This window comes from Scatophagus argus, chromosome 18 (genome assembly GCF_020382885.2).
Source record: "Scatophagus argus isolate fScaArg1 chromosome 18, fScaArg1.pri, whole genome shotgun sequence".
NCBI classification, from domain to species: domain Eukaryota; kingdom Metazoa; phylum Chordata; class Actinopteri; family Scatophagidae; genus Scatophagus; species Scatophagus argus.
The window spans coordinates 21,143,977-21,168,440 of record NC_058510.1 but is presented as its reverse complement, the minus strand read 5'-3'; the positions used below and the strand labels follow the sequence as shown (position 1 = coordinate 21,168,440).

At 42.3% G+C, this 24,464-nt stretch overlaps 1 protein-coding gene across 1 annotated transcript in view; it reads left to right on the top strand.

The window, feature by feature from the left end:
• Positions 1-24,464, top strand: part of cubn (cubilin (intrinsic factor-cobalamin receptor)) — a 93,885-nt gene that overhangs the window by 29,663 nt on the left and 39,758 nt on the right. Inside the window, exons 21-33 of the mRNA XM_046371033.1 lie at positions 284-509; positions 1,058-1,188; positions 3,037-3,226; positions 4,928-5,088; positions 5,530-5,711; positions 6,052-6,208; positions 10,077-10,264; positions 10,514-10,673; positions 11,701-11,882; positions 12,911-13,079; positions 18,693-18,874; positions 22,563-22,719; positions 24,267-24,383. Coding sequence (XP_046226989.1) covers positions 284-509; positions 1,058-1,188; positions 3,037-3,226; positions 4,928-5,088; positions 5,530-5,711; positions 6,052-6,208; positions 10,077-10,264; positions 10,514-10,673; positions 11,701-11,882; positions 12,911-13,079; positions 18,693-18,874; positions 22,563-22,719; positions 24,267-24,383 — 2,202 coding nt within the window. The remainder of the gene's footprint in view (positions 1-283; positions 510-1,057; positions 1,189-3,036; positions 3,227-4,927; positions 5,089-5,529; positions 5,712-6,051; positions 6,209-10,076; positions 10,265-10,513; positions 10,674-11,700; positions 11,883-12,910; positions 13,080-18,692; positions 18,875-22,562; positions 22,720-24,266; positions 24,384-24,464) is intronic.

The window sequence follows — 24,464 nt, the reverse complement described above, 5'->3', positions numbered from 1 at the left end:
GTGGGAATGTGGCTGGAGGGAAATGATGATCCATTATTGTGACCCTGTCATTTACTTGGGCTTTTAAATAGAGACCTCAGAAACTGTATCTACTATTTTTCATGACAAGCCCTGGAATTTAGTCCAGTATTCTTTTAAAAAATAACTTTATTTGTAATAAGTTAAAGATGAGATAATAAAGACCTGTCTTATCTTAAATTAATTTCTTCTGAATCTGTTTTCAAAAGTTTCAAAAATGTATTGATTCCTAAAATTTACCAGTTGTCCTTTGTTACTCTATCAGGCTGTGGCGATACCCTAACTAGTCCTTCAGGCACCGTCACAAGCCCTGGCCACCCCAACAACTACCCCCATGGTGCCAACTGTACATGGCATATCAATGTTACCCCGGGTAACCTGGTTCGGCTCTCATTTGAGTCCTTCAACCTGGAGTACCATGCTAACTGTAACTATGATTACCTTGAGGTGTATGACAATGGCACTGTGCAGACCGGAACCAAGATTGGCAGGTATACACACACACACACACACACACACACAGTCTTTTTTTCCATCACTTTTGGGGACATTACATAGACTTACTTTCCTGGAGGCTTGACCACCTAACCACAACAGTAAACATTATTTGTCTCATCCTAACTGTTATGTCCATCTCGTTCTAACCTCAACCTAACCTTAAAGCAAGTCTTCAACTTAACATTTAATGATTTACGCTGTGGGCACTTGCATTTTGTTCCCTTAAGAAAGGCGAGAGTAAGGCAAGTCCTCACAAGGTGACTGTGTAAACAGATTTTTGTCCCCACAACTACAGGAATACACATCCACAAATGTATAGAAGACTATCTACAACCTATAAGTGTGAAAGACCATTCAAAAATGCAGATCAGTCCTCTCAGCCACCAAACTTTTTTAGCAGGCAACTAGAAATTTACAGTAGTGTGCAGTAGTGTGCACATATATAGTACATAAAACATGTGATAATCAACATAATGCTGATAATTGCTTTCTATTTGTTGTCCTTGGTGAGTTGAGAGATTTGACTGCTCGTTATGTGCAGGTACTGCGGGCGTTCAGTGCCTCCATCCATCACCAGCACTGACAACCTGCTGACCCTGTTGTTTGTGACTGACTCAAGTTTAGTGACTGAGGGATTTTCTGCCACCTATGTCTCCATCAATGCCACCACAGGTACAGAATGAATTAGCTAAACAATAGTTTTTAGTGAAAATCTTTGAGAGTATTGATAAATTAGCCTTGAAAAACAAGCTTCTGACTCACAAGCTCAAGTTCAGGTGGAAGATATAATTATGGAAAAGATCCCCTGAAAACAAGTCGTATTTACCCAACTTATTTAAGCTGGCCAGACACTCTGTCTGTCCCATCTTTTGGACATAATATCTCAGAAACACCTTAAAGGAATTTGTTCAAATTTTGCACAAATGTCAACTTGGACTCAAACATAAAATGATTAGAATTTGGTGGTCAAAGGTCATTATTATCCCACAAAACATAATTATAGCCATGGCTCAAGAATTCACATGCTGTGACAAAATTTCACACATATGTCACACAAAATTTCATACAGATTAATTGATAGCATTTTATATTGAAAAGGTCAGCTTCAATGTGACATTGTTTTCTGTTTATTGTTCAACACCATAACTCATAAACAGAAGGGGGATTGTGGCCATGTTTCATATTTGGTCAGATACTGAATTAGTGACACTAATCTTGGTTGTCTACCTTGAAACTGTGCTGATTGTACAGATCTTCTGTGCTGCCAGGTTGAAGATGTGTGTGAAGCATCTGTATTTTGAAATTTGTAGCACTTTTGCAGCAACATCCATATTTGAGCACTGTAGTTGACCACAAGCTCACTGGTTTTGCTGATACTGAACTTCAGGTGATTATCGTTGCACCATGTGACAAAGTCACAAATCAATCCCTGTGCATATTATATGAGTCTGGAAAGATGTGGATGCAAACTGCCACTTGGCTGGTGTGCAGAGGCATACAGCTGCAAAGTGGTTATTCTAGTAATTCATTTTGTATGTTGTGTTAACTCACATTGCACAGTTTAATCACATTACTGATAATTGTAATAATCCAGCAAACTTAACACAAACAAGATGGGTAGGTCCAGCGTATACAAAAAGAGAAAAATATGCCATTGTGAAATGAATGAAAAGTAAGGTAAATAAAAGAAAAATGCCATTTGCAGATGGCTGGAAGATGTAAATGCAGTTTGGTCTGTGTGCTTTGTGACCAAGTTCAATTTTCCATGGCAGCACAGCCTCAGTAAAGAATTCAATTTTAATCACAGAATGTGCAGTACTATTGCAATAATGCTAAAACAAGGTCACTACATTGTATAGAGTACACCAAAATTTCTGATATGCAAGAAATCCTACTGATCATCTGACAAGTCATTGATCATTTGGTCAATTAATAGATCATTGTACAGATAAACTAAACTGATCTCACAGAGACCATATTATATACATTTTAATTTTGTTGATTTCTAAAATCTTACTGAAACCAAAAACAATTACATTCAGAAAACCTTCTTCTTAAGCCACAAAAAACAGGCATATTCATCATTCTACAATGTGCTGTATTTCATGTGAATGTATGTATGTTTTTGGGTGACGTAAAAGAGGTTTTCTGGAATGTGAAAACATGAAAATATGAAAAAGATTTTAGGAAATTCATAGAATGCCTTATAAAATTTCAGAAAAGGAGGAATATATTCAATTTATTTGTTATATTTTTGTTAGTCAGCCAAAAGGAGAAAGTAGTACTCCCCCCCTTCACCCAGTCGACTATTAGCAGGATGGTTCTCTCTTGCGAGCCGGGTCCTGCTCAAGGTTTCTTCCTGTTAAAAGGGAGTTTTTCCTTGCCACTGTGTGCTTGCTCAGGGGTTCAGGCTCTGGGTCTCTGTAAACCATCTGGAGACAATTTTGATTGTGCTATATAAATAAATTGAAATAAATTGAAAGATTATTAAATTCTGCTTCAATCTTTGTCTCTCATCAGACTGTGGTGAGACCTTCACCTCCCCTACAGGTTCTTTCACTTCACCCAACTACCCTGACTACTATCCCAACAAGAGAGACTGTATCTTCAAGATCATTGTACAGATCAACATGCAGATTATGCTGAACTTCACCAGCTTTGATCTGGAGGGTACCCCTCCTTCTTGCAACTTTGACTTTGTGGAAATCAGGTAAAGAAAGAATTTAAGTGGTAGAGTTTATTATTGAAGAAGTGGAGTCTAATAAGTTTAATAAGTAGAAAATGGCTAGAAAGTTTTACCCTTAGCATTATTGTGTAACACTGAAATGGTTATATTTTAATTAAATGGTTATTGTGTGCTGTCATTTAAAAACATACTAAACTTGACACAAAGTTGGCAGGAAAGACAGTTCTTGTCGGAAACACAGCAAGATAAAGTATGTATGATCTTCATGTCTTAGAGTGTCATCAGGTTATTAGGTTAGCATATAATATATAATGTAAGACAATGCATATTCGGTACAAGCTATGGGAATATGTGTTTAGCTGATATGTAGCAAAAGTCCCCAGCCAAAATTGATTTTGGGGATGTTGTGGTTACATGGTGGGCAAACAATTTGATTTAAAATAGAAGACTCAAAATACAGGTGCAGGACTAAAGGGAAGGTACAGTTTAGAAAAGGAAAGAAAACTTTAATTAACTTTCCTCAGAGAACTGAAGCGGGCAGGGCAACACAAAGAAATAAAAATGACTGGAAAAGCCATGTATAGCTGTATAACAGTCACACAACACAAAACAATACAAAAGAATAATCTTGTTATGCAGTGTGTGGAGAAAACTAGACCCAAAAGCAAGACCTGGAAAACAGTTTGGTTGTAAGTGGTCTTATTTTCAGACTGGAAGCAAGGGGCAGGCAGAAGTGGCTGACTCACAGGAGACCCACGGGTAATAATCTGCAGTGATAAAACATAAGTCTTTAGCAAAAAAAATCCCACAAGGGAAAAAAGGCTAACAGTAACTAGCAGGACAAGGTTTGTACCACAAGGTAGACTGAATGATCTGGTGGAAAGTGGACTGCAGAGCTGTTGTATTTGTACTGCTGGAGATGATTAGTGGATGGTTCTCAGGTGAGCAGGCAGAATAGCAGCAGGAGTTGATTGGCAGCAGGACTGATGAGCCACACCCAGAACACAGACACAGAGAGAGACCAACAAGGAACCACAAGAAACAAAGGAGAGGGAGAATACAGCTGACACATGAGGGGGGAAGAAAAGGCACAGGCTATGACAAATCTAAACAGGAAGCAAGAAATTACCTCAAAAAGGGAAAGAAAACCAGGTATTCACTATTATCTAGTATTGTGTAATAACTATCCATGCATCCATCCATCCACCCATTTTCTTCCGCTTTATCTGGGACCGGGTCACGGGGGTAGCAGCTTCCATCTGTCTCGGATGCCCGAGCCACCTCAACTGGCTCCTCTTGATGTGGAGGAGCTGTTCTACTCCGAGCTCCTCCCGGGTGACAGAGCTATTCACCCTATCTCTAAGAGAGCGCCCCGCCACCCTGCGGAAGAAGCTCATTTCAGCCGCTTGTATCCGACATCTCATTGTTTTGATCATGACCCAAAGTTCATGACCATAGGTGTATACATATGAGATATAAGATATAAGACATGTAATAATTATAATAATAATAAGTAATAACTGTGCAAACAAAGTGCAGTACTTTTTGAATGTTTTGATATTGACAACCATGATAATTTTTACATTTTCAGACTTTCATACCTTAAACAAGTCTTAAACACTTGGCAACCAGACAGGCCAAGGTGTCTAATTAATTCTAAGTTGACGTTTATCTTTCTTTATTCAGTTTGACTTCTAATATTTTGAATTCTATTGTCTTTTGCAGGGATGGTGGCTATGAAACATCTCCCTTGATTGGTAAGTTCTGTGCCAGTCAGAGACCTCCAGTCCTAGTATCTCATAGCAATCGTCTATGGGTGAGATTCCACTCAGATGCCACTGTAACACGCCTTGGATTCACTGCCCACTGGGATGGCACGCAGACTGGTGAGTGTTTAGCTGTTTTTGTCATTTTGATTTTCCTCTTTTACCCTGGTTAAGCATAGAAACCAAAGAGAGAATTTGGATTGTATTTATGTCTACTTCAAGAGGTTCACTCTCGTATGTTACAACTCCATAGAAATTTATTATGGTCTGTAAGTCAAAAACAAATTACCATCCATCAATTTTTATATCCTGTGCACGGTTTCTGGCCTACAAGAAATTACAAATTATATTCATATCATTGTTGTTTTATGAAGTCCAGCTGAACTGTGACTGCACTTGTTTGACCATGCTGTGGCATGTTGCTTGTCCTTTAGATTTTTTGAAAAAAAAAAATCACTGTTCAAAAGGAAGAAAATTGTATTTTGCCACATTCTGTCTCTGCATGATACAGAACTTCTTTACCTGTGCACCTGCATATTTGATTGTATTCCTTCTTCCAAGGCTGTGGAGGGATGTTGACAACTGCATCTGGGACATTTTCCTCTCCCAACTACCCTCTGCCCTACCACCCCAATGCTGAGTGTTACTGGAACATCAGGACCAACCAGGGCAACCAGCTCCTCCTCTCTTTCTCTGATTTCCACCTGGAGTCCAGCTCCAGCTGCTCTTATGATTACCTGGCTGTGAGTACTTTACATCACAACATATAACTGCATTATGCAGTAGTTTTAAGATAATGAGTTTCCAGTATGAATACATAGATGTTTTTTTTATTATTACATTGTTCTATTTACTTTATTGTTGTTCTTTGTCTAATGATGTTGTTTAAACACCCAAACCTGAAACAAATAGTTGATACTTGGCCATATTTGAATTTGTATATTAGCTCAAGGGGTGTGTTTTTAATTTAACAGTCTGAACAATATCAAATCAGTTTATCAGTTGAACATTCTCCTTCTGTGTGTGTGTGTGTGTGTGTGTGTGTGTGTGTGTTTGTGCATGTGTATGAATGTGTGTCTTTAGGTACATGATGGTAACAGCAGCAGTGCTCCAGAGCTGGCCAAGTTGTGTGGCAGTCAGCTACCCAGCACCATAAGCTCCTCTGGCAATCAGCTTTACATCAAACTCCGCACTGACAGCACCGTTAGCACTGGAGGCTTCCTTGCATCTTATACCTCCAGTATGAACACACACAGAATAATTCAAAGGGTCTGAACAAGGCTTATTGTGTTAAAGGGTGTTTTGAAAGATAAATACTAAAATCTATCATACATCCAAATTTCCAAAAAAATTATCTACTGATAAAACTTAACATAAACACAGCTTTCTTGTTCATCCATCCATCCATCTTCTTCCGCTTCATCCGGGACCGGGTCGCGGGGGCATATAGTCCCTCCAGCGTGTCCTGGCTCTTCCTCGGGGCCTCCTCCTGGTATGGCATGTCCGGAAAACCTCCCCGGGGAGGCGTCCAGGGGGCATCCGAAACAGATGCCCGAGCCACCTCAACTGGCTACTTTCGATGTGGAGGAGCAGCGGCTCTACTCCGAGCTCCTCCCGGGTGACAGAGCTCCTCACTCTATCCCTAAGGGAACGCCCCGCCACCCTGCGAAGAAAGCTCATTTCAGCCGCTTGTATCCGAGATCTCGTTCTTTCGGTCATGAGCCAAAGTTCAAGACCATAGGTGAGGGTAGGAACGTAGATTGACTGGTAAATTGAGATCTTCACCTTACGGCTCAGCTCTCTCTTCTCCACGACGGACCGATACAACGACCGCATTACTGCTGTCACTGACAGCAAAACACATGTGGACCGGTTGGGCAAACTCCCATGAACCCTCAAGCACCCTGCAGAGGATATTGAGCTGGTCCAGTGTTCCACGACCAGGACGAAAACCGCATTGTTCCTCTTGGATCCGAGGTTCAACTATCGGCCGGATTCTCCTCTCCAGTACCCTGGCATAGACTTTCCCAGGGAGGCTGAGGAGTGTGATTCCTCTGTAATTGGAGCACACCCTCCGGTCCCCCTTCTTAAAAAGAGGGACCACCACCCCGGTCTGCCAGTCCAAGGGCACTGTCCCCGACTGCCATGCGATGCTGCAGAGTTGTGTCAACCAAGACAGCCCCACAACATCCAGAGCGTTAAGGTACCCAGGACGAATCTCATCCACACCTGGTGCTCTGCCACTGAGGAGCTTCCCAACTACCTCAGTGACTTCGGCTTGGGTAATGCATGGATCCGCCTCAGGGTCCTCAGCCTCTGCTTCCATGACGGAAGACATGTCAGCAGGATTGAGGCCTCGAAGTATTCCTTCCACCTTCCGACAATATCCCCAGTCGAAGTCAGCAGTTCCCCACTTCCACTGTAGACAGTATTAGCAGGGCACTGCTTCCCCCTCCTGAGGCGCCGGATGGTTTGCCAGAATTTCCTCGAGGCCGACCAATAGTCCTCCTTCATGGCCTCCCCGAACTCCTCCCAGACCCGAGTTTTTGCTTCCACAACTGCTCGGGCTGTCGCACACTTGGCCCTCCGATACCCATCAGCTGCCTCGGGAGTCCCACAAGTTAACCAGGTTCGATAGGACTCCTTCTTCAGCTTGACGGCATCCCTTACTTCCGGTGTCCACCACCGGATTCGGGGATTGCCGCCACGACAGGCACCAGAGACCTTACGACCACAGCTCCGAGCAGCAGCTTCCACAATGGAGGTGGAAAACATGGTCCACTTGGACTCAATGTCCCCAGCCTCCCTCGGTATCTGGTCAAAGTTCTCCCGGAGGTGTGAGTTGAAAACCGCTCTGACGGGGGGTTCCGCCAGACGTTCCCAGCAGACCCTCACAATACGTTTGGGTCTGCCAAGTCTGTCCGGCTTCCTCCTCCACCAGCGGAGCGGATCCAACTCACCACCAGATGGTGATCGGTGGACAGCTCAGCCCCTCTCTTCACCCGAGTGTCTAAAACATATGACACGACCATCCATCCATTTTCTTCCGCTTTATCTGAGGCCGGGTCGCAGTGGCAGCAGCTTGAGCAGGTATGCCCAGACTTCCCTCTCCCTGGACGCTTTCTTTAGCCCTTCCAGGTGGACCCCAAGGCAAGGCAAGTCCCTCCAGCATGTCCTGGGTCTTCCTCGGGGCCTCCTGCCGGTGGGGCATGCCCAGAACACCTCCCCAGGGAGGCGCCCAGGAGGCATCTGAGACAGATTCCCGAGCCACCTCAACTGGCTCCACTCGATGTGGAGGAGCAGCGGCTCCACTCCAAGCTCCTCCTGGGTGACAGAGCTCATCACCCTATCTCTAAGGAAGCACCCCGCCACCCTGCGGAGGAAGCTCATTTCAGCCGCTTGTATCTGAGATCTTGTTCCTTTGGTAATGACCCAAAGTTCATGACCATTGTTGAGGGTAGGAACGTAGATGACTGGTAAATCGAAATCCTTGCCTTTTGGCTCAGTCCCTTCTTCACCACGACGGACTGATACATCTGCACCAATCCATCTGTCAATCTCATGCTACTCAGCTTCTCAGCTTCTCTCTTCACAAAGATGTTCAAGACATATGCCCAAGGTCAGATGACACAACCACAAAGTCGATCACTGACTCCCGGCCTAGGGTGTCCTGGTGCCATGTGCACTGATGGACACTTTTATGCATGAACATAGTGTATATTATGAACAAACTGTGGCTAGCACAGAATTCCAACAACAAAACACCACTCGGGTTCAGATAAGGGAGGCCATTCCTCCCAATCACACTCCTCCAGGTGTCACTGTCATTGCCCACATGGGCATTGAAGTCCCCCAGTAGAACTATGGAGTCTCCAGTTGGAGCACCTTCCAGCACCCCTCCCAGGGACTTCAAGAAAGCCAGGTACTCTGCTACCTATCCCTGACCTGAAGGCCCGAGGAAACAACCCTCCAGGGAGAACTCCAACATATGGCAGCTGAGCTGGGGGGCTATAAGCAAGCCCACACCAGCTCGCTGCCTCACACCATTGATGACTCCAGAATAGAAGAGAGTCCAGCCTCTCTCTTGGAGTTGGGTTCCTGAGCCCAAGCTGTGAGTAGAAGTGAGCCCGACTATATCTACCCGGAACTGCTATATTTTTCTCACTAGCTTAGGCTCATTCTCCCTCAGTGAGGTGATATTCCATGTCCCTATAGCCAGAGTTTTTGTCCGGGGTTTGGGTTGCCGGGGACCCCGCCCGCAGCTATTGCCCAAACCACATTGCACCAGCCCCTTCTGAACCCTTCCGCGGGTGGTGGGCCCATGGGAGGGTGGACCCACGACACCTAATTGGGCTGTGCCCGGCCGGGTCCCGTGTGCAGAAACCCGGCCACCAGGCGCTCGCCTGCGAGCCCCAACCCGAGGCTTTCTTGTTCACTTTTTCACAATTTTCCATTAAACAGGAATGGCATCATTTGACAGTAGGTGATGATTTGACATTTAATCATATCTGTTTTCTTTTCAGTTCATGTATGTTAATGTCTCACCATCTGTATGACCATCTCATTGGCACTCACTTTGATATGTACATGATCAGAGATATCAGTATATGCTGTATGAATAAAATAATAGGTGAAAGTACAGATTGTTAAATATACTATATACTTGTAAAATATACTTTATTGCAGCATTAAAACCACTCTTACAACAAAAAGAATCATCAAAAGAATTACCTAAGAACATGCAAAGATGTGAATGTAACTTGCTACTATTCATTTCTGCAGATCTGCATGAAGCATGAAATGAAATGTGTTGAGTAATTAATAAAAACATACAGCTTAGTTTTAATGTATATCCAGAATTATGCTGTTGGAGCTCAAATAATTAGACTAATCTCTGTCTGTCTGTTCTTCAGCAGAACAACTGTTCATTTGAGGAAGTTCATACCAAGTAGTCTAAAATAGTTTGGATGAGTGGTTCTTAAGAGAGCTGCAAGCAACAATACCAGAGTCCAAGCAAGCAACCTACTCCGAACAGACACAGTTTGAAAGTTTAATTTAAATACAATTTCACATTGTGTTTAAGTGTTTGTTTGCATTTTTTTTTTCAGACTGCAGCATGCTCATCTCAGGCCAACACAAAGGAGTGGTGGAGTCGCTGAATTTTCCCAACAACTACCCAGATGACTCCTACTGCAGATGGACCATCCAGGCCAGCAGTGGAAACACTGTCAACTACACCTTTACTGCCTTCCAGTTAGAGGCTACCTCTAGCAACTGTAACTATGACTACATCAAGGTACACAGTTACTTAGCACTCGCATTCCACCTCACAATTGCATTACATTATGCACCAATTACATGCCGTCCACTTCAGTCAAGAGGAATAAATTGTTATGATGGAGAGCAATGAAGCATATTTAAAAAATTACAGTAAAAAGCAACACTGTTGTGGTAGATAAAAAATGTGAGGTTAGGTGTGCAGCAAGTTACCATGATGATCTAGCCTGGTTCACTCATGCTTTTTTCTCCAAAATCACTGTCCTAGCTCTATAATGGCCCAAACGAACAAGCTCCACTGATTGGTAAATTCTGTGGAGATATGCCCCCCCCAGCCAACAGCACCACAAGCTCAGCTCTCACCATGGTGTTCAGAACAGACACCTCAGTGTCAAGGTTGGGCTTCCAGATGATGTGGTACCAGTATGGTAAGAAGGAAGTATTTTCTTTTGTTGTGAAGCATTCAAAATCAACAGGACAACTGTATACAGAGATCAGTACTTGATTTTTTCTCATAGAGTGCATTAAAATTATACTCCATTGTGACTTTCTAGGTCTCAGAATTTTGAGGAGCAAGGCCTCTAATGTGAAATGTGAAATGAAAGTTGTGAAAATCCCAGTCTAAAGCAAAATCAAACCATCAATTATTTTTAAAAAGTCTTAGTCTGTTATAGTTATGTGACTATTTTGTTTAGCCTACAGTTCATTTTGTTTAATATCACTTTTTCTTTTTCTGTTACTGCAACCAATTTTTCGACCAGGTGTCACTTAATTTTGCTGTTAATTTAGCTGTTTTGTTAATTTGTTGTGTGCGATGTTGCTATTAACTAATTACATTGTTGAGGTGAGATGGAACTGTCTCAGTTTTGATAGTGATTTGTGCTTATTATGAAACCATTTACTGAGAGCTGAGAGAACTAGACAACAGGTTTGTTTTAGCCACACTATGTCACCTTTGTCTGCTTACAAGATTCATTACTAGAAGTACGGTCAGCTCAATTTATGCCAATTAATAACATACGTCAACAACTTTGATATAAAGTAGTTTTTGTGATTTCTGTTGTTATATTGTAACAGTCTCAAGCTGGTTGCACAAAGTTTTTCCCATGGATCTGGCGTGTTGTTTCATGGCAGTAGTATCATCACTCATCTGTATTAATTAGAATAAAACTGTATTTTTTCTCTGTGATTACACAGGAGAATCAAAGTAACAAGGGGGAGCAAATACAAAAGGAATTTGAGTATTTTCAAAGAGGTTTATATAGTGTGCCTTTCAGCAAATGAAGTGATTATATGTTACAGAACTTTCTGTGCTTTTTCTTGACATTCTTGCCACTAACTGTGACTCTCCTCCCACATGGCCTTGTCATGTTTAGATTATATTTTTGAATACTTGGTTGGAATAATTTCAACCTGATTCTTTAGGCCCCACACTTCTGTTGTGTATCCCTGTAGGTTGTGGTGGGGAGCTCTCTGGACCCAAAGGTTCCTTCAACAGCCCAGACTACCCCAACAGATATCCAGAAAACAAGGAGTGTATCTGGTATATCACCACAACAGCTGGCAGCAGCATAACCCTCACTATCCATGAGTTTGATGTGGAGTTTCACCAAAACTGTAACTATGATGTGTTGGAGGTAAGTAAGGCTCTCTCTCTGTCTCTCTTCCAGGTTTTAGCTAAAAACTTTCATCATCTCTTGGACTAGTGCACAGTGCGTAGTTTATAAATAATAATGATAATGGTAATAAAAGTGGTTTCATTTCAGTCTGAGAGAAAGGCATTGTCCTGTCTGAGATCCATATAAAATAACACATAATGAGCTTCCATTGTGTAATTTTCTTCATAAATATAAATAAAGCTTTATTTACACTAATACAGTACAAGGAACAGCTGATTAACATGCTAATAAACAAAAAATATTATACAACATTCCAAACACATTAGCTAAACAAATCTTACTAATGTACTGCAAACAAGCAACAAGAAACCTAACATAGTAATACATAATGTTTCAGCTTAATCACAAATTAATTAAGCCAGTTGCAGCAGTGGGTGGAATGTGTATGTGTGAATGGTGTGTGCTTGTGCGTGTGGGTGGGTAGGTGGATGGGTGGGGTGGTGTTGGGTTGGAGGGTCTCCGTGAAACAGGCAACGGAAAAGAAGTTGATGGATTGTGGTTTTAACATTTTACTGTTATAGCTGGTGAAAGGTGGAAACTACTGTAGTTTAATTAGTTTAAACTATCCAACAATAAAGTTGTAATCTAAAGCAATGCATCATATTTTATAAGTTGACCATATATGTATTATTTATTACATTTATTTATTAAACCCATCTATTTAGACTGGCCTACTACCTCTGACCGCTACTGCATGGAAGCATTGTCCATTTTAAATTGTATTTTATTGTCTCTTATTTTCTCTTATTGTTGCTAATTATTGTGTGTGTTTTTTTATGATTAATGATGTAAGGTGACTAGAAAGGCACCTATAAATAAAATGCATTATTATTATTATTATTGTTATGCAATATCTTAACTTGCAGTGGTATAAAAAGTATTGTATGTGGTGGAGTGGAAGTGTAAAACAGTCAAGTAAAATACAATTCAAAACTGGTCCTTGAAAAAGCACTGTGGTTTCCCTGTTAAATTTTGACTTCCCTCAGGTGTATGGAGGCCCAGACTTGTCAGCCCCTCAGCTGGCCAGGCTTTGCACCACCACATCCAGCCCAATGCGTGTCTCCAGCACTGGCAACCTGGTCACGGTGCGTTTCAAATCTGATGCCTATGTCAGTGGTCGAGGTTTCAATGCGAGCTGGGCTGAAGTTCAGGGAGGTGGGTGCACGTTATTTGGTACATGCTCATATACCATACATATTAGGCAAAGCACATGCATGGTTCAAATCTTACCTCTCTGGGCACTCCTTCAGTGTGTCATGGCTGGGACAAATTTCCGCTCCCCACTTGCTATCCACAGGGGTCCCCCAGGGCTCAGTGATGGGGCCCCTTCTCTTTGCAATATACACCACTTCCTGAGGGCCTATAATCAACTCACACTGGTTCTTATGTCACTGCTATGCTGATGACACCCAGCTCTACCTGTCGTTCCCACCAGGGGACTCCACTATTTCAGCTCGAATCTCCTCATGCCTTTCTCACATCTCTGCCTGGACGAAGGCACACCACTTGCACACTAACCTCTCTAAGACTGAACTCCTGGTTATTCTGGCCAAACATTCTATCCGGAACAACCTCCACCACTCTCGCCCCTACTAAGGTGGCAAAAAACTTGGGTGTCATGATGGATGACCAGTTGTCATTCTTTGACCACATTGCGTCTGTGTCACGGTCCTGTCACTATGCGCTCTAGAATATACAAAAAATCCGACCTCACCTATCTCAGTATGCCACTCAGCTTTTTATACAGGCAATAGTTATCTCCTGGCTTGACTACTGCAATGCCCTTCTGACGGGCTTCCCAGCATATGCAGTCAAAGCTTTACAAATGATCCAGACATGCTCATGTCACTCTATTGCTCATGCAACTACACTGGTTACCTATGGTAGCCAGAAACAAATTCAAGTCACTAACGCTAGCTTACAGAGTGACTTCAGGGTCTGCACCCAGCTACCTGAGCGTTCTCATTCAGGCTTGACATCTTTCACACAAGGCACTCCCAAGTCAGACTTTTCTCCCACAATGTTCCACATTGGTGGAACACAGTAAGAGCAGGGCGTCCCTCTTTTCCTCTAGAAAGCACCTGAAAACTCATCTCTTCCAACTGCACCTTCTCTCCTAACAACCCTAACCCTCTAGTACACCATAAATAGCTTAACTGTACTCCAGCAATTATGATTCACGATAACAAATTGACACCTGTCAGATAGATATGACTCAAACCATCGATGAATGGATCCTTTAATCCCAATTTCATGGTCCAGTCTCTGAAGTAGAATGTTGTGATGAGTGATGTCAAATGCAGCACTGAGATCTGGAAGTACAAGTATTAAGACAAGACCTCTATCGGATGCTGAAGGTCGTTAGAAACTTTTATCTGTGCTGTTTCAGTACTATGGTGTTCTCTAAATCCAGATTGGAAAGCTTGAAATAGGTCATTAGAGTGGAGATGTCAATGTAGCTGCTCTAGGACAACCTTCTCAAGGATCTTGGAGATGTATGGAAGGTTGGATATAGATCTGTAATTAACTCATAAATCCGGGTCAAGGGAAGGTTTCTTTAATAGTGGTTTGATGACAGAAACCATTAAGGCCTGTATTACATAACAGATTGATCTGCTTCACTTAAGCAGTCTTGTTGGGACCGGATCAAGTAGGCAGGTGGATGAGTTGGATGAGGTAATGACTGCAGTTAACTCTGAAAGGTGAATGGGCGAGAAGCTGTCCAAACAAGAAAGTTAAGAAATCATCACTTCTGAGTGTCGGGGGCATGCATGGCTCAACAGCACTATGGATTTTATTCAGCCCGGCTACAGTATTAAAGAGGAATCTAGGATTGTTTTTGTTCCTTTCTTTTAATGAGGAGTAAAATGCCCTTCTGGTACTATGAAGTTCTTTTTTTATATATATAATTAAATAAACTATTTTTCCAGGTTTGATGGTCTTCTACACATTGGCTAGAATGTGGCTTTCTTTCCAGCTGTCTAGTTTTCTGTCTCAAGCTGGGTAGATTTGAATTGTACCAAGGAGCTACTGTCTTCTGGTTAATGACCTTCTTTTTCAGAGGGCTACAGAATTAAAGGTCCTAAGGAATAAAGGAATTCTGATTCTAAGAAGTGATGTTGCAGTGCTATCTAGAAGAAGGTCTATCTTAGAGGGATTGAAATTGGCATAGTTGCCCTCCATTGTATTAATGTAGAGTGTAATGACAAGCTCTGCTGGAATAAGTTCTTTAAATTTAGATACAGTAGTGTCAGACAGGCATCTGCTGTAGTGGATTTTTTTTCCAGGCAAAGTATAGCTTGCTAAAGTAAATTCAAATGTTATTAAAGAATGGTCAGACAAGACAGGGTTTTTGGGGAAAACTATGAGGTGGTCAGCCACAATGCCATAGGTTAGCACCAGGTCTAGGATATGATTAGATTAGATTCAACTTTATTGTCATTACACATGTACAAGTACAATGCAACGAAACGCAATTTGGCATCTAACCAGAAGTGCAATAAGCAGTACGTGCCAGATACACAATAATTTACAGTATGTACAGGGTGTGTACAGGTGTCTATGCTACCGATATACTATAAACATGATACACAGGTAGTTGTCATAATATACAGAGATTCTAAGTACTATGAACATCCTATACAGATGGATATGTGCTTAAATGTGCATCCAGTGTAGGCAGAAACTATAACACAATTTACAAATGATATTTACAGATGTTAAATTAACTATAAATCACTAGTGCAATGGACAGTATGGAGTGTACAGCGATAGGCAGTAGGCTAACTATATTAACAGTGAGGTAGAGGAACTAGTGCAACACTCAGTACGTAGTACTCAGTTAGGATAGGGTGGTGTAGGGTGAGGGTGTTAGTGGGGGGCTGAGCTCAGTGAGGAGACAGCCCTGGGGAAGAAGCTGTTGCTCGGCCTGCTGGTCCTGGCCTTGAGGCTCCTGAAGCGCCTGCCAGACGGCAAGAGTGTAAATAGACCATGAGCAGGGTGGGAGGAGTCCTTGAGGATGCTGTGAGCTCGACGCAGACAGTGTTTCCTCTGGATGTCTTCAAGGGCTGGAAGTGGAGTCCCTGTGATTAAAGGAGTGAGTGGATTTATTTACCCTCTGGGAGAAGCCAATTGAGTCTACCAGTGATTTGAATGCAGATGCCAGACAGTTTTTCAACATCCACATGAATGTTAAAGTCTCCCACAATAATTACTTTGTCTGGGTTTATTGCAAAGTATGATAGAAAGTCAAGGAATTCATCCAAAAACTTAGAATAAGGCACTGGGGGATGGTACACCACAGCAAATAAGAGAAGTTTATCTGCTCTCTGTCAAGATCGGGCTCAAACAGGACTCAGATGCAGAGATAGTTGCACAACTGCTGTCTTTATTCGAACTCTCAGTCTTGAGTCTCTCACACAGAGTGAAAAAACAATAAGCTATCAAATTACCTGAGGATCTTCCTTAGAAGAAGCACGACTATGAAATCTACTAGAGGGGAAAAACAAAAGAGCTATAAAGATTACCAAGGAAAATATCTAATCTATCTACAACTGAAAACATTCCCATAGGAGGAAAGATTAACTAGAAACGATTAACTAACTGGAGAACAAAAAAAAATCACTCGCAAAGCTGAGGAAAAAACTACTATCAACAAAGAAAACTTCTAACGAACTAAAAATCACTCCTTAGGAGGATAACAAAAGCAAAGCACAAAAACATGACACTAACCTATGGACAAAGAGATCTAAGCTATGAAAATTACAACAAAAATTCACTCTGTAACAGAGGAAGAACAGAAAGGCGATCTATGACTATTTTCATGGCTGTGGCGAGAATAAAGCTGGAGTGAACGCACAAGAACGAAACACACTGGCACAAGACAAGGGAAACGCAGACTATTTGAACACAAGGGATAATGGGGAACAGGTGGACACAATCAGGTAATCGGGGAGACAATCAGACTGGAGACACAAGAGGAAGGGCAAGTGACCTGAAACGAGAGGAGAGTTACTTTTCAAAATAAAACAGGAAATGACGAGACATAAAACCAAAATGAGACAATACCTCACCGCTGTGTGACACTCTCCAGGAGTTTCAAATGAGTTGTATTTAGCAGTAGGTTTAGGGTTAATATGCAGCTGTGACTGATAAACTGCAGCCACTCCTCTTCCCCTACCAGTATTTCTGGGAACTTTGTAGTTAATGTAGCACAGAGGGGTTGATTCATTTAAACTGATAAATTCATCCTGCTGCAGCCAGGTTTCTGTGAGTGACATTACATCACTATGGTGATCGAGTATCAGATCATTTGTTAAGAGAGATTTGGACATGAGGGACCGAATATTTAACAACCCACATGTAATAGTTAACTTGGATTGGTTAGCTAAAGTAGTTGTTTCGATTTAACTAGGTTTTTATGAACAACTCTTCCAGATTTGGGTGTGGGCTTATACAGCCTCAAGGCAGACACGGTTTCTGTGGGGTGTGAAGAGGGTTGGGGGTTGACAGTAGAATGGAGCCTGCAGGGGGGGGAGGCTAAGACGGCAGCTCTGCTTCCTGGTCTGGACCCGTCATGGTTTTGGGTGGCGCACTGATTTTATTGTTCATAGACAAGAGAGCTGCCCCATCCAAAGTAGGATGGATGCCGTCTCTCCTAACCAGGCCAGGCTTCAAGTTTTCCAGTTGTCTATAGGCCATGTTGTTTGCTGAACACCACCTAGCAGTGGCGGTCCTAGCCTGAATGGCGCCCTGGGTGAACAGCCCCTGTGGTGCCCCCCCGCCCCGCCCCGCCGTACTGGCTCACGCCCCCACTAATCCAAAGAGAACATCAGGTGAAAAGTATATGTATAAACTTTATTAAGATTGAAATACAATAAAACAAACTAAACATTAAACAACCAATTTAAAGTGCACAATCATAAATATATGCAAGATATATATTGTTTTTAAAGTGCTTTATGCCGACATGAATTACAATGTTATTGAATTTAGGTTTACGCTTTGCCAGCAGCTTCAGATTAGTTTCGATGTTGCCCACTCTGGCATTGGGAAGGCACTTAACTATGGTCACTGGAGTCTCTAACTTCACGTTCTGAAGAACAGAGTCGCCAATGACCAGAGTTGGATTCCTGGCGGGTGTGTCGCTGAGTGAGGAATATCATTTGGAGAAGAGAAGGGGCTGGTGGTGAACCTTGGGACGTTGTTTGGAGCTACGCTCCCTTCGCACTGTCATCCAACTGGCCTAACTTCCCAGCTGCTCAAGAGCTGTGCAGTCTCTCTTCTTAGTTTAGTTCGGTGTTCACACTGGTGCTTCTGGGACATCCCACTCACAGCAAAAGTGAAAAGGGACGACGCCCGAAAAGTTGGCAAATCCAGGGGGAACACACAAAGATACTGATGGAGAAAAATGTTAGAAGACCATCCACAAGAGTGAGAAAGACATATTGTAAAGTTTAATAGTCTAGGAGTCATGTTTTGGAAGAAAGAGGATTCTTGGCATTCGTTAACAACCTCCTCAGATCAAGGGTGAGAGGTAGTAGTAGTATCAAGTGTACTGAGAGAAATATACAAAAAGCATAAGCTATACCATCATCACCAACAGCACATACACACACACTTACACATATAGATAGAGTACATCAGAAACAAGTTGCACAATTTTCCACCAGTACTCTGAATGACCTTAAATCTTGAATTTCCCTACGGATCAATAAAGTATCTATCTGTCTATCTAACTAACTAAATCAGTTGTTCTCTTTCCTACAGGCTGTGGAGGGCCAGTCACAGCTCCATCAGGGGACATCCATTCCCCTTTGTATCCCAGCAGCTATCCCAACAATGTCGACTGTTCCTGGGTTATTAGTGTGGATCCAAACCACCGTGTTTTTTTCAACTTCTCTGACCTGGATATTGAACACCATAGCAACTGCTTCTGGGACTATGTGGATGTAAGTGACTGATTTAGGAATATTTAATTTATAGTTCAAGAGCAGTATGCCAAAACATTTTTTTGAGATTTCAAGGCCTATTTATTTAGATGGTTTATGGTTGCTTGGTAATTGGTAATTAAGTAATTACATGTGGATTAGTCATAGTTTGAATCACAGATGAAAGCTTAAATACCAGGGAATTTGTTGATATATAGTGTAGCCTGTCCATTAAATCCAGAAATGGTTTTATGGCGAATGACTCATTGTACTGATGAAAGATGAAAGATGAAAGTGACATATTTTGTCATTGGAGGGAACTCACTCCAACGAAATTCGTGCTCTGCATTTAACCCACCCAAGTGACGTGCACACACACACACAGCAAACCCGGGGCAGTGGGCGACCGCGTGCAGCGCCCGGGGAGCAGTGGGGGTTAGGTACCTTGCTCAAGGGTACCTCAGCCATGGACACCGGTACGGGGAATCGAACCAGCGATCCACCGGTTACGGGTCCGACACCCTAACCGCTGATCCACGACTGCCCCCGTACTGCAACTACTACTTGCATGTTAAAATGGCTCAGTGAAAAGGACCCAAAATCACAGACACACAGGGACAGGACTTCAGAATAAGTCTCAGCCTTTAATGGACAATCAGAGGTTCAGTACATGGCATGGCAGTCAATCAAGGCAAAGGCAAGATCCACAAGGCAAGCAAGAGTACAAGAAACAAGGTAAGCAAAGCACACAGAGTAATGCTGGCACATTGCTTCCCGAGTGTTCCTTGTCAGTTCGTGATATTCACTGATGAGTTCAGGCATATATACACAAGAGGAAACACAGGAGAGGTCAAGGTAATCAAGGTCAAGGTCCAGGACTTTATATTGTCTTTACAACCATGCATGTGTGGTACCCAGAGCAATGAAACAATATTCCTCAAGGATGCTACATAAATGAAATACACATGGTAAGCATAAAAAATAAATAAATAAATAACAGTGATAGTATGGGTATTAAAGTACGTGCAGATGTCTGCTATTAAGTTATTTGAGTGTGTATGTTTTGTGAGTGCATGTGGAGAGTGTGTATATTTGAATCAGTCTCTCAGACTCCTGAGAGTTCAGGAGTCCGAGAGCTCAGGGAAATAAACTGTTGCAGAGTGTGGTTGTGAGGGTCTGAATGCTTGAGTACGCTCTCCCAGACAGCAGGAGGGTGATGGGTGTGCAATATTATCCACAAGCCACAATGTTGGCTATGCGGATGCACTGTGGTGTAAATGTCTGTGATTGAGGGGAGATAGACTCCAATGGTTCTCTCAGCTGTCCTCACTATCAACTGCATGGAGTTGCAGTTCAGGACAGTGCAATTTCCATACCAGGTAATGATGCCGCTCAATATTCCCTCTGTAAAAAGTGGTCGGGACAGCGGTTGGAAGATGAGCTTTCCTCAGCCTTTTCTGAAAGTAGAGATGCTGTTGGGCTTTTCCTTTGAAGAAACTGGTATTGAGAAACAAGGTGATGTTCTCTGCCAAGTGAACACCAAGGAATTTGCTCTTGATGATCTCCACAGAGGATCTGTCAATGGTCAACAGAGCGTGGTGATCCCAATCTCTTCTGAAGTTAACAACCATCTCTTTAGTCTTGTTGACGTTCAGAAACAGGTTATTGACTTTGCACCAGTCTGTTAGTCATTGCACCTCCTCTCTGTTTTTGCTGATGAGGCCCACTATAGTTGTGTCATCAATTGAATCAGCAAACTTAATGGTGTGGTTTGAACTATGTCAGAAACTTCATCAATCATCCAGTTGCAGAAGGAGGTGTTCAGGCCCAGCAGTCTCAGTTTTTAAGTCAGGTGTTGAGGAATGATTGTGTTGAATGCTCAACTAAAGTCTATGAACGGCATTCTTACATAAGTGTATTTATTGTCCAGGTGGGTAAGGGCCAGATGGAGGGTGGTCGCAATGCAACAATGCTTGGGACAATATGCAAATTGCAGGGTGTCCAGTAAGGGTGGCAGTAGGGTCTTGTATATATGCCCTTTGATGAGCCTCTCAAAGCACTTAATGATGATGGGTGTGAGTGCGTCAGGATGGTAGTTGAGGCATGACACTGCAGACTTCTTTGGTACGGGGAAGCACGTGCTGCTCAGGGAAATATTGAAAATGTCAGTCAACATGTCTGCTAGCTAGTCTGCACACCCCCTGAGCACTCTGCCAGCAATGTTGTCCGGTCCAGCAGATTTCCCTAAGTTAGCTGTGGTCTGACCGGAGATGGCTGCTGCTGGCAAGGTTTTCACCAGCCTAGTATGTCTGGCAAGTAGCCTGTATGATGACATGTGGTTGGGCGGCACAGTGGTTAGCACTGTTGCTTCATAGCAAGAGGGCTCCAGGTTCAAATCTCAGCCTTGGCCCATCTGTTCAGAGTTTGCAATTTTGTGCCTGTATGGTTTTTCTCCAGGTCCTTCCTTCCACAATTAACCACATTGGTGGTCCACATGGTTAGTCTACATTGCCCCTAGGGGTGAGTGTGTGCATGTGTGGTTGTCTGTCTTTGTGTGTCAGCCCTGTGATAGACTGGCGACCAATCCAGGGTGTACCCCGTGCTTGCCCATAGTCAGCTGGGATAGGCTCCATGCTCCACCGCAACTATAAAGTCGATATAGAAAATGGATGAAGATGTGGTCTGAGTATTCGTGGTGGGGGCGGGACAAGGTATGCAGCTGGGATGTGTGTGTTAACAATGTACAGCATGTTTGACCCTCTTGTTGCAAAGTCCACATGCTGTTGAAATTTTGGGATCACTGATTTGAGATTTGTGTGGATGAACATGGCGACAATAAAATGTTCTCAAGGGTGAGCTTTCTGTTGTTCATTAATAGCCCCAAGAAGTTCACAGAGTGTCTCCTTTGCTTTAGAAATGTGGGGGGACGTACACCCCCACTATTAAGGCAGTGGTGAATTCCCATTGTAAATAAAATGGTCTACATCTGATGGTGATAAACTCCAGCAGTGACGAGCAGTGGTCAGAAACAAGCAGAGAGTTCTTGCTACCACGAACCTTACCACACAGAGCTGCATTTCTTTCGGCACAGAATGAGGTGAGCCTGTCTAGGTGAATGGCGGCATGCAGAATACTGTTGCTGAGCCACCTTTCCGTGAAAACAGAGACACTAGAGCCTCTAAACTCATGCTGTGTAGTCTGCTGGAGTAAGTCAGACACAAAGTGTAAAGTGATTTGTCTGTTAAGGAAAAACAGTCTCTATACACATACAGTCTATTAGAAGAAGACGAAAAAGAAGAAGAATCAGCTTTAGTGGTAGTATATATATTATACACACACTGAATTTTTCCTCTGTATTTAACCCATCTTTGGTTGAACACACAAACAACAAATTACAGTAAATTACATGCAGTGAAACACACAGGAGCAGTGGGCTGCTACTGCCAGGTGCCCAGGGAGCAAATTCGGGGTTAAGTGCTTTGCTCAAAGGCCCATTGTCTCATTAATCACTCCACCACACCCAAATTTTTCCAGGCCATCCGGTGGGGGAATCAAACCAGCGACCCTATGATCACAAGCTGCTTCTCCAACCTCTAAGCCATGGATACCCCCACAGCCATTGACTAAAAAAGCACACAAACTGCTGTGCTGGTGCGCAACAGTTAAAGGTACATAGTTTTCCTGAAATCATATGTCTGTCTCTCTGTAGATCCATGATGGTCCAAGCATATCTTCTCCTCTACTTGCCCACGTGTGTGGCACCATTCTTCCGCCCTCCATCACCTCTACACAGAACACCATCTATGTTCGCTTTAGGTCGGACTCTAGTCGCAACCATCGTGGCTTCAGTGCTCACTTCTCCGAGGGTGGGTATCCTGTAAACTCTCTTTTTCAGTGACAAGAACATGTGTGAAATATCAAGTGTGTAAATCTTTTTTAAGTACTCGCTTGTGCTATACTAAATGCAGACTACTGCTGCCCACGCCATAGACTGTATAAAACATGGATGTTGTTTTTGTGACATCACCAATAGGTTTTTAAAGAGCCGTTCTGAAACTGAATGTGGTGGCTCTGGTCGTTGCCATCTTAGCAATGTTTTTTAAAAATTCACTCTCATACAGTTGTCATGAATAGGAAAATTAGTTATACAGACTAAAACCATTTTTTGTACCAGATTGTAAATATTTCTGCTGTAAAGTTGGGTATTTTAACATGGGGGTCTATGGGGTTGATTTACCAAAAAAAAAAAAAAAAAAAGTAAAAATTACACAGTTGGGATTTGCAAAAGTTTCAAGGACAAAGTGGAGTGGAGTGAACAAAAGAAACATGAATTGACCTTGAGCAGTTATCTATACTGAATAAGCAATATATAACTAATGAAAATGATTTTCAAAAAAAGACCAAAAATTGTATTATGGCTACTCGATCAGATCGTAAAAGCAAGAAAGTAGGACGTGAGATGTTGTGGTTTGTCTTGTGATAAAATGTATTAGTGATTTATTTTTAAACTTAAATAACTCTGGGGATAACCAGTCTTCTTCTTTTTCTTATTCTTCTTCCCACTACTACTAGTACTACATCTACCTTGCAATCTGCCTTCCTACAAGAGAAAATGTTAATTTCATAAAGTTTTAAATAAATATGGTATGAGTTGTTATGCTAATGAATCTTCATGAAACTGCCTCTGCATACACCAAACAGTTCTTTGCGTAGCTCTGGGTGAACATGACATTCAAATCACTGCAACATCACAGGCTGCATCTGCACTGTTAATATTTTGCTACTGCATTTACTGAGAATTCTAATCAATAACCTATATCAGTTAGGGCTGAACCATTATTATGGCCAATAATCAGCTTTGATATTCAGCATTTAATTTTTGGAATCATTATTTTTATCTGACTGCTGTACAGTGGTGCTGTGGTTAGCACTGTCGCCTCACAGCAACAGGGTTCCAGGTTGGAATCTTGGTCTGGGCACTTCTGTGTGGAGTTTGCATGTTCTATCTGTGTCTGCATGGGTTTTCTCTGTGTTTTCTCTATACATAATGAATAAGAGCTTATCAATACTTTTCCAGCATCACCATAAGACCATGGAGAAAAGTTATCCTTTGGAGCATTAAATTAAATATATGCTGAAATGCACTTAAACATTTTGTGCTGCAGCTTGTGTTTAGCAAATTAGCATTTTAGCATTAGCATTTTACTTAAAATAAATATCTGTTACAAATATTGGTTACTGGTCTCTTGAGAAGCTACTAATAATCCATATCAGACCTGAGTAAACATTCTATTGCTTGATTACTTGAGTTTTAAACTGGTTATTTCTGTGACAAACAAGCATTTCTGTCTCACTATGACCTTCTGCACAAATTCTCAGTTTGTAAGTGTTCGTTTTGTGATTTCTTTAACAGCTTGTGGTGCAACCATCACAGCAGATAACAATGGTGGGGCCATTGCGTCGCCACGATACCCAGCACCATACCCACCAAATCAGAACTGTACTTGGATCATCAGAGTGCAGGAACCATGTGAGTTGTATCAGCCCTCAACCAGAAAGGTTCACTGTTACAGTATATACAACCCTGATTCTAAAACAGGGATGATATAAA